At 40.3% G+C, this 13,378-nt stretch overlaps 1 protein-coding gene across 1 annotated transcript; it reads left to right on the forward strand.

Annotated features, from left to right (window-relative positions):
* The first annotated feature begins 10,491 nt into the window (after positions 1-10,491).
* Positions 10,492-13,378, forward strand: Smp_031720 (putative histone H2A). Its single transcript, XM_018798789.1, has 2 exons — positions 10,492-10,783; positions 12,752-13,378. The coding sequence occupies exons 1-2, from the start codon at positions 10,557-10,559 to the stop codon at positions 12,993-12,995; spliced, it is 471 nt and encodes a 156-aa protein (XP_018653696.1). The 5' UTR covers positions 10,492-10,556; the 3' UTR covers positions 12,996-13,378.

Raw genomic sequence — 13,378 nt, forward strand, 5'->3', positions numbered from 1 at the left:
CCATTAAGGAGAGAGAGGAATCGGGATGTAAAAGCTCCAACATATACACTTGGGTTAGCTTGTTCTTTAGGTTCTGCACACCCTTAGTAGCCTCAGAAATCAGTTTAAAACCTTTTGCTTTCAGCCCAAGGGAATCTGTCAACAGCTGCATTTTTTATGCGCAACTGGTTGTCAGTCATCGATGAAATTTAGTTAGACCCGGAAGCTCTCTAGGTTGCGCTAAAGAATTTGGTATAGGATATTGCTCAGTAGTCTCTGCCTCTTTTTATTGGTGTAATCCCCTCCGGGGTTTTATAAATTCAAGAAATTCCAATGTTCGAACTCCGAAAACACCTATTTTTCATCTATTTTCATCTAGCTACTTTAATCTGACTCTCACATGTTATTCATGTGAATTCAAATAAAAACCGCCGCTCAAAAACTTATCGATATGTTTTCGTGCAAAGGGTATGTCTCAAAGCAAGTCGTTTGCAAACATCTTAAAAGTTTGTGCCACGTCTCTCAAGACGGATGTGATACGAAAAATCTTCAACAACCTAGAATACACAGTAATAGCTGTCTTAGGAGTATTTTTCTCAGCTAATGGGATATTGTGGTATGTCCTCAATCATTTTCGGTGAATATGATCACACTCTGTCGTCCGTTTGTAAAATCTTAGATGTTCAGTACTGATTACCTGCCTGGTACGGCTCGACAGTTAGGGGATCTGCAGTTGTCGCATGGTCTCCTGCCACCTCCATCTTACTTTGAGACTGTACGTGGAGGTGATCCCCACCGGCCATTAGATGGCAGGATAGCACTCGACCCTGACAATCTTATGTTTGTTAGGTTCTAACTTTCTGTATCCTGCAAATACAGGCACGACCTTACTAATGGCTGTATAAGTTACTTCCAGCTTACTTTGGGAGCGCCGTGTTTGGTTTGATGAGGTTTGGAAATTTTGCATGTGTATCTTAGAACTCTGTGGTTGTTATTGGCGTATTCTGTACCACACTTAAAAAATGACTTAACTTCATTTGTCTCGCGTAGCTCACAGTTTCTTTGAATGCCACTTGACGTTTCATTGTATTGTAGATGGCGTCGAGTCACGATTGACTAAGATCACCACTACAGTAAGATTACGCACCCAAAATAGACTTGGTTCCTTCGCTAGCTCATAAACCAGAAGGCTTTAATTAGTCCAGATAAAGTATATTTATTGGCGATCTCGTGGTATAAAAAGAATACCGAGACGTGCCAACGAGTACAGGAGAAAAAGGTCAGAGCGTAAGAAAGTTCCAACGGACAAGGTGGGCGACCGAACGAAAAGTGAATGTGATACAGTTAAACAACAACGAGTACGATAAAACAACCACTGGTACAGTTGGTTATAATAATGATTGTTTCCACTACACCAACTACGTTCTCGTCGATAAAAGCAGGTCACTACAGTATCAACCAGAATTTCACGTCTTTCTAAAAAGTTAACTCTCAATGGTGTTGGATCCAAAGTCGCTAAGGTTAATATCTAGGAAAGTAGGCTCGTAAACCTCAAGACTAGTGTCAAGGTTTTCTGTTCAAACGTTGCCACTTTAGTTTTATTGGTAGCTTGAAGTTGGGTATTTTTGTGAGGAACACTGCTAAGTCCCACACCTATATCCTATAAAAAGTTCGGGCTGGAGTCTCTGCTTTTAACATAAGGAAGAGACTGTCTGGACACTTCTCCTCAATCGTCACGATCTGTGGAGGGGTTATTCAATTCTTGTATTCTTGTATGAATAGCAAATTCTCCTAGTAGATGTCCGTACTTAACAGAGAATCACAAGGGTCCGATCTCGGCCATTTAATTCTCACACTTGTGTAATCGAACTCTAGAGTATCGTTAAATCTCCCAGACTACTTTATACTGATGGCAATGAGTTCTAGGAAAAGACGGTGGGAATCTTGATGCACGTAAACTCCTAGATAACTCATATATTCTTAAATCTGTTTCCATTCATACTTCCTTAAACACGTCCAAGTGTATCCTAATGCAAATGTTAATGACTACAACATAGTAGATAAATCAGTGCCTTCATTGGGGCCTTACAATTATCTGAGGATAATCCGTGATCTAAAAACCTCAGCGGCTAAAGGGTTTAGAATTATTTGAATGTTGCAGCAAACATTTACCAAGTCAAATACAAATTTGTTTACTGAGATTTTCACGGCTCTAGTGATGTATGAATTAGAAGATCCTATACAAACCTCGAGTACTTGTGTAAAAGGATACCCAGACATCCGTAAAAGAATTCAGGGTACAGTTATCTTTTCACTATCAGACCCTAATGACTAATCATACCCAGTTTGGCTGGAAAAGGTGGACCTCTCTACCTGTCTTTTAGGAATAAAGGCTGAAGAAAGGAAGTTTCTTCTGTCTCCCGTCATCCAAAGGGCAACGAGCAGGAAACGTCGGGAAGGCCTAATCGTAAGACTAGGTCCGTTTCAAGAAGGAAAAGCAAAAGCCTGACCGCCCAAGTCATAGACAATCATCCAGGATCTCACAGTGTGTGTGCTGCGATTATGACTGCTACTCCATTGAATGCCGATGAATAAGTAGAGATCGCGAATAGGAAACGGAGTAGTGTCGCTAAAGAAAAGATTGTTTCCTTAAAAAGTAGCTGGGAAACTAAAGACTGATCATGGTGACAGGTCAGTTATCTTTCATAGAGTCAAGGAATGTGAAGGTTCAGAACTCAAAACTCGTTTTGAGCACGACGTTGAATGGATGAAACAGCTACTAAACCAGCTAATACCTTACAATATCTCCAGAGTCACCTTGCTAAATGTGTATAGACTAGGTAAGCAAATGAATTTGAAGTAGAATCAATACAGGCTGCTTAAAGTAGTATTTAAATCTGCCAATGAAAGTGACCTAGTACTACGGAGTGGATACAAGCTAAAGGGTTCAGGAATTTTCGTCCGTAAAGACTTGCCGCTCGTGGGCCCCATGAAAAGATGAGAAGCTGGAAAAGAGCTAAAAGTTTGGTTAGATGCTGGCAAGAAGGACCTAAAAATGGTAAATCTACGTGTGGTAAGGCCTCTTAGGACAATGATGCTGAAGCCGATTTGGGTGCAACACGAATACATTTAAGTGATCTGATCCGTTAAACAAATACCCGGAGCTCGCTCAGTGAGCGATCAGAGCTAGGTGTACAGATAGATTCTATCAAGCCGGATGTGAATACAGTCACGGAAACTTGGTTGACGCAGTGTGTGGACAGTAGGGAACTTGGTTTTGAAACTTTTACATTCGTAAGAGTCGACGGAATCCGGAAGCATAAAGGAGGAGCTCTATTCTTTGGGAATACTATCCTGCTTACTGTTAATGATAACATATGACATGAAAGCGAGGTGCTTAAATTAATTAGTTGCTGCTTAAAATACAAAGTACTGAGGCTACTGATTGGTTTAGTCTACCGCAGTCCAAGCAGTGAGGTGAGTGAGGTCTTACTAGATGATCTCAGTACTTGGGCACAAAGTGATTGATCTCTAATCTCAGGAGACCTTAATACAACTAAGATAGACTGAAAAATCTGAGAACTGAATCGTCGGAAAATTTCTTCGAACAGGAACTAGTTGATACGGTTATCACATATGCCCTAGTGCAACATGTGAATGGAACAACTAGGTACGATCCGGATTCCGAATCATTCTTACTAGATCCCTTATTGACCAGTCGTGATGATGACGTCACAAACCTCCATTATATGCCACCCTTAGTTAAAAATAATCACTCAGTTCTAATCTTTGATTTCCATACTGCTGTCAAAAATGAGAATGTGTCAACCCAATCCAACACTATGAGGAGACAGTAATGCTTCGCCATTAATGGAGGACGACTTTAATAAAGCTAATGTATTCTCAAACTACTTTAGCAGTGTGTATACCTTAGAGGCACCGGTCCCTTCAGTTCATACCAGACAACGCCCCACACACACTGGACACTGTGGCCATTAAAGAAGTCCATGTATTTGGTCTTCTAAACGAGCAAATCCATAAGACTCGATGAAATGCATCCTGGGTCGCCAGAGGAACTAGCGAATTTCGTCGCAAATCCCTGAAGATGTTTTAATATATCTGCAACTCAAGTCAATTACCAGAAGACTAGAAAAGCGCCATAGTAACTCCTGTCTTCAAAACAGGTACGAAACATAAACCCGAGAACTATCGACCCGTAAGCCTAACTAGCGCAGTTGTTAAAATCGCAGAAGAGATTTTCCAGAAGGAGTTGTTCAAGTACCTTGATGAAAGTCAGATTCTTTCTGAAAAAGAACACGGCCTTAGAACAGGATATTCCTGTCTCACTGAGTTATTGGTAGCCCTTGAAATTTGGTGCACTCGTAAACATCAAAGTTACCCATAGACGTAGCCTACTCCGACTTCAACAACGCCTTTGACAAGGATCCTCACAGCCGACTGTTATGTAAGTTAAGTAATACTGGAGTTGGGGACAATTTATTAATGTGGACAGAAGACTTCCTAGTTGGGCTCCAAAAACAGTACGGGTGAACTCAAAGTTGTCTACTGGGAAGCTGTGCTTAGTGGAGTACCTCACGGAGCAGTTTCGGGGCCAATGTTGTTCTTTCTGTATGTAAATGGCTATCCTGGTCTATTTTTATCATCGGTTTTGTCATATGCTGACGATATCAAGAAACGGAGAGCGATAAAAAATAAAGATGACTTTTGTTTGTAGCTTAAAAATGACCTGGAGTAGTTATCTGACTGGTCCAAAATTTGTCATTTGCCGATAAATGCTTTCAAGTGCATTGTGATGTGCATTGGTCATTCAAGTACAAATGCATACACGGTAAGTAACGTTGGGCTACCTGTTGCCCCAGCACACAATGATTAAGGAGCCATCGTTAACTAAGGCTTAAAGACCGCTGCATACTGCCATGCAATAGCTGCCAATGGCTTTAAAACCCTATGGTAAATACGTAGGGTCTGTAGCGTTAAATAAATCCTCAAAATCAATAGCTCTGTAAGCCTATGACATTTGACGCTGATCTCATTAGTTTTACCAGATCCACCTAGCTGAAGGCACTCGGTCACGCAGCCGCATCAGATCACCAGGGATTAGGCCGTGCTTTACATCCACAACCGCTAGCCAGCTTACATTAATCACTTATCAATATATCGATGGACTGTCAAATATATCTTCGAACCTCTTCCTTTCTCACTTCTGATTTGACCAGGTTGACATCATTTGATTATAAAAGGCGCTACTGGTTAAGACGTTATCAAACTCCGAATCATTGTGGCATCTTTAGACCTTTAGCCATGTCAATGCTAAAACCATTTTTTGACTTTGTATACAGTATTCGTTCGTCCTAAACTCGAATGCCACATGTAAGCGACTAACCTCTGCTCCAAAAAAAGACAGTAAGCTGCTGAACAAGCTTCAAAAAACCTCGACTAGGCTGATTCACGGGATAACAAACCTCCTGTATGATGCTCGAGTAACTAAACCAATCCTATTATCATTGTCATATAGAAGAACAAGAGGCAATTTGATCACAGATTTTAAATTACTTAGTGATAAATTTGCATCTAATATGCTGTCACTTTTCTTGTCTTCCAGAAAAAGAATTTACGAGGACGCTTAGAAAGTTCATAAGTCAAGATCAAATTACTTGTCAGCTGACTATCGACTTTCTCATCAGTCTTCAGTCTTCAGTAATAAGGATAGTAGGTTGATGAACCTGTGTTAATCCTGACAGATTTCCTTCCAGTGAAGGTCCAGCTTCTTTTTGAAAATGTTCACTGATGGTGCTGATACCACTTGTTCTGGTAAAGCGTTCCAGTCATTGACCACTCGATGAGAAAAACGGGACCCCACCTTTAGTTTATTAGATCGCGGTTTCAGAACCTTCTTGCTATGACCCCGGAGATTATTAGTGCTAAAAGATAAGACATATTAACACCCAGATCATAATTAAAGATACGAAATACCAGTATAAGGTCACCTCGCGTCCTACGATAAGATAAGGGGAAAAGATTTGGACGTTTTAAACGCTCATCGTAAGGGAGTTTAGAAAGACCCTTTACTAATTTTGTCCCTACACGCTCAAGCGATTTAGTATCCTTTATCAGACAAGGGCTAGCTGCTTGGATACAGTATTCTAAGTGTGGCCTTACATAGGTGGGATATAAGATTCGAAACATATCCTCGTCAAAGCATTTAAATGCTCTGCTCTGCGACCATAGCGCACGATAGCCTTTGGAAGCAACCGCATTGCAGTGCGTAGTAGTTTTTAAGTCGTGACTTATAATTACTCCTAAGTCTTTGTGCTCATGAACGCGTGGCAGAGATGTACCATTAATGGTATAATGGTAACTAATATCGTGCCCGATGTGCATGAACACGCTCTTCCTGGAATTAACTTCCAGGCCCCAATCATGAGCCCACCTAACTAATTCGTCTAAATCTGCTTGCAGATAACAACGATCAGTCTCATTTTTTACTGTTCTCCAGATTTTAACATCATCCGCAAACAATAACGTCGACGACTTAAGTAATAAAGGTAGTTCATTAATATACAGAAGGAAAAGTAAAGGGCCTAAGATGGTGCCTTGGGGTACACCACTTTTGACCGGTTTCCATTCGGATAGAGTTCCATTGACCCTCACTCTCTGTCTGCGGTCACATAAGAAGCTTCCTATCCATTCCTGTATAGCACCTGTTATACCAAAGCTCGAGAGCTTTTGCATAAGACCTAAGTGTAAAACCTTATCAAACGCTTTGCTAAAATCTATGAATATCACGTCGACAGACTGGCCGTTGTCTAGGGCAGCTGTCCAATCCTCTCTCGCAATGAGTAAGTTAGTCAAGCATGAATGCTTGTTACGAAACCCATGTTGCTCGGGAGTTAACAGATTGTACGAATCTATGTGGCTCAGTAGCTTAGCCCGAATTAATTTTTCAAGTAACTTAACTACTATACTGGTCAGGCTAACAGGCCGGTAGTTAGATACGATCCGTCTCTGACCATCCTTAAATATAGGACTAACTATGGCGTCTTTCCAGTCTCTAGGTAGTTGAGCCTGTGAAAGGGACATGTTGAAGAGCATCGTGAGCGGTCTTGAGATAATGTCCGCAAGCGACGACAGCAAATGTGGGTGTAACCCATCGGGGCCCGGTATCTTACAAGGTTTTAGGTTAGTTATCAAAGGAAGAACAATATCCTCTGTCACGTGCAAAGGTCCTATGGCTGGTATCTCATTGTCAACGGGACAAGTAGTTGTAACACTACACGTAGAGTAGACTTCACTGAAATAGTTAGCAAATGTCTCCGCTTTCGCTAGATCAGATTCAGCCAATAAAGCTGAATTTTCGCTTAACAGTAATGAGGGAATACCATCACTACGTTTCGTCCGCCTTTTAACATACGAAAACAGTCGCTTCGGACAGGTACGGCTATCGTATGCCAACTATCGTTCGTAAGCCGTGCGGGATTTAGCTATGGTCTTTTTACATATATTCCGGATTTTTTTATATTCGCACTTAAATGATGCCTGACCTGTTGACAAGAATAAGTCCCAGAAGTGTTTCCTACGCTTCAACAGCTTCCGGGTTTCCTTATTAATCCATGGGGGGCAATATGATAGCTTACGTGCTGACCATGGGATAAACGGTTGAGTTACGGATTCGAACGTAGACTTGAACCTATTCCATGCACCATCAATCGATCCATCAGCATCGACCGACCAGTCAATTGAGATAGCATAGTCCCTTATTGCCGGAATATTAGCTCTCCATATATTAGGACGGGGTGGAGCAGATGCAAATTTTATACCATGTATCCGGAAATTAAAGGAAAGTACGACATGGTCACTATTCACCAGTGGGGGAAGGTGTTGAATGTCGACGATATCTTCACAGTGGTGTGTGAGGACAAGGTCTATCAGTGACGGATTATGTTCCAAGTCTATATGCGTCGGCTTAACGATACATTGTACAAGTGCACATTGAATAATTGATGACAGAAGGACGCTACCGAAACCCCCACCTGGAGCTGTGAGCTCTATCCAGTTTATATGGGGTGCATTGAAGTCTCCAACGATGAGACATTCTGCTTTACTCCAAGAACAGACGTGTCTTAGGATAAAGTCGTCAGCGAGACAACACGGACTACGATATATTCCTCCTATCGTCACTAACCCGTTTCTAGACCTAATTGTACAACATACTACCTCACACGTACCACTTACATGCGCCTCCGATATGATCGAGTTAATGTGGAAGTGGTCCCTAATATATAATATTATGCCTCCTCCCTTGCGACTTCTAACTCTATCACTTCTGACACAGATGTAGCCTGAAATGACTGGAGAACAGTCTATATCTACAGTGAGCCAAGTTTCGGTGATAACAATTATATCCGGATTCAAGTCGTCTACCATCAAACTTAGTTCAGACATCTTATTCCGAAGACTACGAGCATTCGTATAACACACATTTAGGGTGTTTTTGGAGACATGCGTTCTACCCACACAGGTCTCGGAAGCATTGGCTTCCAAGACCTGACTACCCGAAAACCCTTAATCGTAAGGTTCGCTTCACCGTTTAGCCTTCGAGTTTTTAACTCTGTTAGGGCATTCTTCCACTTGATCCGATCCTCAAGTGGCCAGTCAGGTCGAATACGAATGTTTGAGTCACGAGTTTTGCGTGCGTTATTTAGTAATACGTCCCTTTCCTCAAAATTTCCGAGTACTAATTTAAGGATCCTTCTCTGTTGGGTTTCGCCTCCAACATACTTACCAAGTCTGATGACTTTCGAGATATGTACCCCTGGGACCTCCTCTGGCAGTATATTTCTGATGAGAGATCCCACTAACTGCAGGTCTTGGGCATGTCTCTTAGAGGGATCGGTGTCTTTCGATTCTGCCAAGTTCCAGATGATTACACTAGGCACCTGTTTAACTTCCTTAAAAGTCGTGTTCACGGCCTTTGACCGTGATGTCAGATCCTGCCGGTTAGCTACCGGCTTCTTACTGTTAACTTTCTTTATAACAGTGTCATGTGGGTCGAGCGAGTTACTCCCAAGAACATTTGGTGAAGTTAGACTATTTCCATCCACAACAGTATTAAATATTTTCTTACATTTGGACTTGAGCGGAGTTGCCTGATGCTCAGGACGTGAGTCCAACGATGACTTATCGACTATACGCGCGCTTTCTTTGGGTATTTTTCCGTCTCTTTTGCGTTTCCGCGTAATCCATTTACCACTATTCTCAGCATCCAGATTGGGACTATTCTGGACGATAGTGGTTCTAGCCGGGTCCTCAGTCGCTGCTAAAGCGACTGGTCCCTCAATACTTAATGGCATGGCTTTCATTGGTTGTACCGGAGTACAAATTTTTGCTTCATGTTGCGAAATTGGGTGTCTGGTACCTGCCATGGCAGCATTTACGACACTGATACAATCTTCATTATCAGTATCCATGTTGCCTGCACGGCCTACGTCGACCTTTTTAGCTAACGCTAGAAGGCTGATGGCTTCCTGAATGAGTAATGTCTTGCTTGAGCAACAAAACATACAGAGCCAATGAGAATTTGGTTTCGAGCACCTTTTATAGGCAGCAGGGCTTAAGCGGGTGCACATTTTATGAAACCACTTCTTACATTCGTCACATTGCATCCCTTCTTCCACGGGGAATAAGCAATATGGCTGTCCACACTTGTGTACAGAGCCGACCATCTAAGAATAAAGCAAAATGATAGGCAAGGTAGATATGTAAGATAAATCACAACCTTATCAAATAAACAAGCCGCAGTCGACCAAGAATGCTTTGATGCAGTAAATACACAAAAGCAGGATCAAAACACACAAATACAATGTCACGTTAACTGAAATAAATTCAATTAAAGTGTAAACGGTAGTTTTGATACGTAATTTACGATCAAAACAGTGAATTAAGCTCAACGTGAAACAATACCACTGTCCTTTTAAATAGCGCGCGTGTGATAATCATCAACGAATGGAATTCATAACCTCAAAACGTGAATGAAGCTCCGTTTATCGACTCTTTCAAAAGGAAGTTGGGTCAACTGAGAGATCATTATTGTCAGAACTGAAACAGACAACCTGGCCTCCTATCCTTCACAAGCTGAAACTGAAACTTAGTTCATGGAATATTTAGAAGTGATTTAGTTTCGATATATGGGATAGTACGAAGAGATTTTGGGGCTGATATTTCGTCACTTTGTTCGATCAGGATAAATAAAACTCCTAGTATAAGGAATACGAAGTAAAAGGCTAAGAAATGACAAAATACTCGTAGAATGTAACATTTTCTACTGAGCAATCAACATGGTGCTGCCTGCCACTTCAGTTGACTGACCCAATAAAATAATGTGCATGTGCAGAAGGTTACCTGAAAGTAGCTAACAGAAGCTCTCTGCCTTCTGTTCTGAAACTACGAAATTCGAAGACCTTCGAAAATCTAAATCCGTACTTTGTTTAAGTCATTGACCTTTTAGGTACACCGCGCTCTAGGTCTCTGTTTTTTGAGGTCAACCCGGATTGGAAATTATGTCAGGAAGAGGTAAGGCAAGAAAGGCAGCTGGTGGCAAGAAACACACAAAATCCAATAGAGCTGGCTTAGTGATTTCTGTTAGCAGAGTTCACCGTTATATGAAAAAAGGTCGGTATGCTCGTCGAACGTCCATCGCTGCATCAGTGTACATGTCTGCTGTTATTGAATACTTAGTGGCTGAAGTAAATGAATTGTCAGGGAATGCTGCAAAAGCGAACAAAAGGTGAGGGTTTTCATTATTTTCCGTCTTGGTCTCATTAGTGTTATTAATAACTAGAATTTTAAAGTATTTTAGCACTAACTTGTCCTCACTTTCAATGAAGTAAGGAGTTCATACTAGTTAGTTCTATTTAGAAATGAGTCACAGATTCTTATGATGTAGATATTTATGTGTTTAGACGCAGATTAAAGAACTAATCAGCGGTTTACGAAAATATTGTTGACCCTCATCTCGTCTGTCAAGAATGCTTGCACACTGTGTTGGTTCAAGTCCCGAATACCTATGTGTACAAACTCAGCAAATTGCTCCTGTGTCAGTCACTTCGGCATATAATTATGAACGAGGAGTTACATGAAGTGGGAGGGAAGATTGTCAGTTGACCTAAAAAGAGCTGATATGAGTACATAGCTTGCAATGTATACTCCCAAAACAATTGAATTCCAGCTTGTCATTCTACCTAAATAATCTATTCTCTAATTCCTACTGAGTTTCCGAAACTTCAGAAATCAGTGATTAAAAACATTCTTTGTGTAGCCCTTACCGTTGGGTTGTAGAAAGAGTTGAAGAAATCGGTTATGCGTAAGGACATAAACTTAGAAGACTTAACATACCTCATGTTTCATATGGCAAACAAAGCCTTTCACATCCATAACATTCTGTAAAGGCAAAAGAATTATGGGTTCTCCGTTTAGTTTACAGATGGCACATGATAAACCGATGTACTTGAAATTTGATCTGACTACCGGTCGGTTTGCATTTTATTTGTCCACAACCTTAATATTAAGTTTCTTGTGCTGAATAGGTGTTAGATAAATTTCGAGGATATTACATAAATTTCAGCCCATCGTAATCAGCATAAAACCTAGCGTGAATATGCATTAGCGTTAGTCGTCATACTGCGTTTGCATGAGTTGAAAATTAGCGCAGACCTAGCCGTGTCACTCAACGCCTCAGCTACTGATTATGGTTCTCGCACAGACTCCAAGCAGGTAGTCCATACATACCAGTAGTCAATAACTCTTTGGACGGGCACCACGTTTTGGTTTGTCCACCTCTAGCTACTAACGTACTTGCACACCAGTTAACTTCGTCCATTATGGAAGAAGGTTATTGTGTATAATATACCGAGTTTAACGGTCTCCACACGTCTTATTCTTTTTACCAGGTAGTAGTATAGGTCACTCACTCATATTCTACTCACAGCCAGTATAACCATGATAAAAATAAATGCGACCAAACTTGTGTACTCTTAAATACTACTTTAAGCCATACTTTGAGAAGCAAAAATACTGTATCTCTGTTTGGTAATCATCAAATACTAAGTTAGCTTCCACAAAAAAGGATTTGTATTATATTACCTAAAACAGTGTATACAAATGCGAATGACTGAAACAAGAACATGCTGTTGTATCTATTGGTGAATATAACACTACCGTTTACAACTTGGTTTTTCTAACATTGGTTAAACTTCATGGACTTGCGTGTTCGCTCTTTATGGACAATAAAGTGCCTCTGGTTTCATGGAAAACGGTTTGAACAAAGACGAGTGATAATGCTACGCGTATTATTGGTTTTACTTTCCTAATTTTGTTACTCCTACTTCCGTATCCTTTACTTTTAGGGTCCGTTTACTACTTGAGACTGATACTAGTGACCGTATCAAAGCAAACCGACATGTCAGGTGCATAATATGATATAAATAAACACTATTATGTTTAAGTCCTGGGGACTAGCATGAATCTCTTTATATATAATGTAAAACTAATTCTTTTAGATAGCAATTAGTCAATTACAAAATTGTCGAACTGTATGTTTCTTTTATAAAATTGCGAGATGTTAATTTACTGTTCGTAGAACATTTACATGGGGTGGAATCACAATATTTCTGAGTTTTTGACAACAGATTTAAATGATATGATTTGTGAAATTCTTGAAAAACTTATTCATTTAATAATACATCTATCATTTCAGGAAAACTATTACGCCAAGACATATAATGTTAGGAGTTCGAAATGATGCCGAGTTAAACGAATTGTTAAAGCACGTACATATTAGCCACGGTGGAGTTCTACCATGCATTCATCCTGCTTTACTAAAGAGAAAAGGTGTGCTCACGAATTCTCCAGGACAAGGTGGAGCTGCTATCTCCGGGACAAGTTTGTCTTCTCGTCAAGCTTCTTCTGGCATCACCTCAAGTGCAATGGTCACCTCATAGAGTAAATATTCAAACATGTTTACTCCTTATGGACTATAATCTTTGTTTTTCCCTGTCAGGGTACATGGTTTCATTGTATTTTATCCATCATTTGAATTATTGTAGTTATTCTACTACCAGGATAAATACTCATACTTAGGATTGTTTTCTTTACGAAAGTAAAATATCTATTAAGAAAACTCTTTTGTACCATTCAAGTTATCTGTTTCAACTAACTTTGTGTACTTTACATTTGTTGTCTTTTTTCCTTGGTCAATGGTTAGCGATCTTTTTAATACGGTTGCTAGCCTTTTTTAATTGAATGCTTTAATTATATCTGTTATATTCTATTCTCAATGTTTTTCTTTTGCAACATGTTTAATAAAACGCCTATTAGTTCTACC

The sequence above is a fragment of the Schistosoma mansoni genome, chromosome 7 (assembly GCF_000237925.1).
Source record: "Schistosoma mansoni strain Puerto Rico chromosome 7, complete genome".
NCBI lineage: Eukaryota > Metazoa > Platyhelminthes > Trematoda > Strigeidida > Schistosomatidae > Schistosoma > Schistosoma mansoni.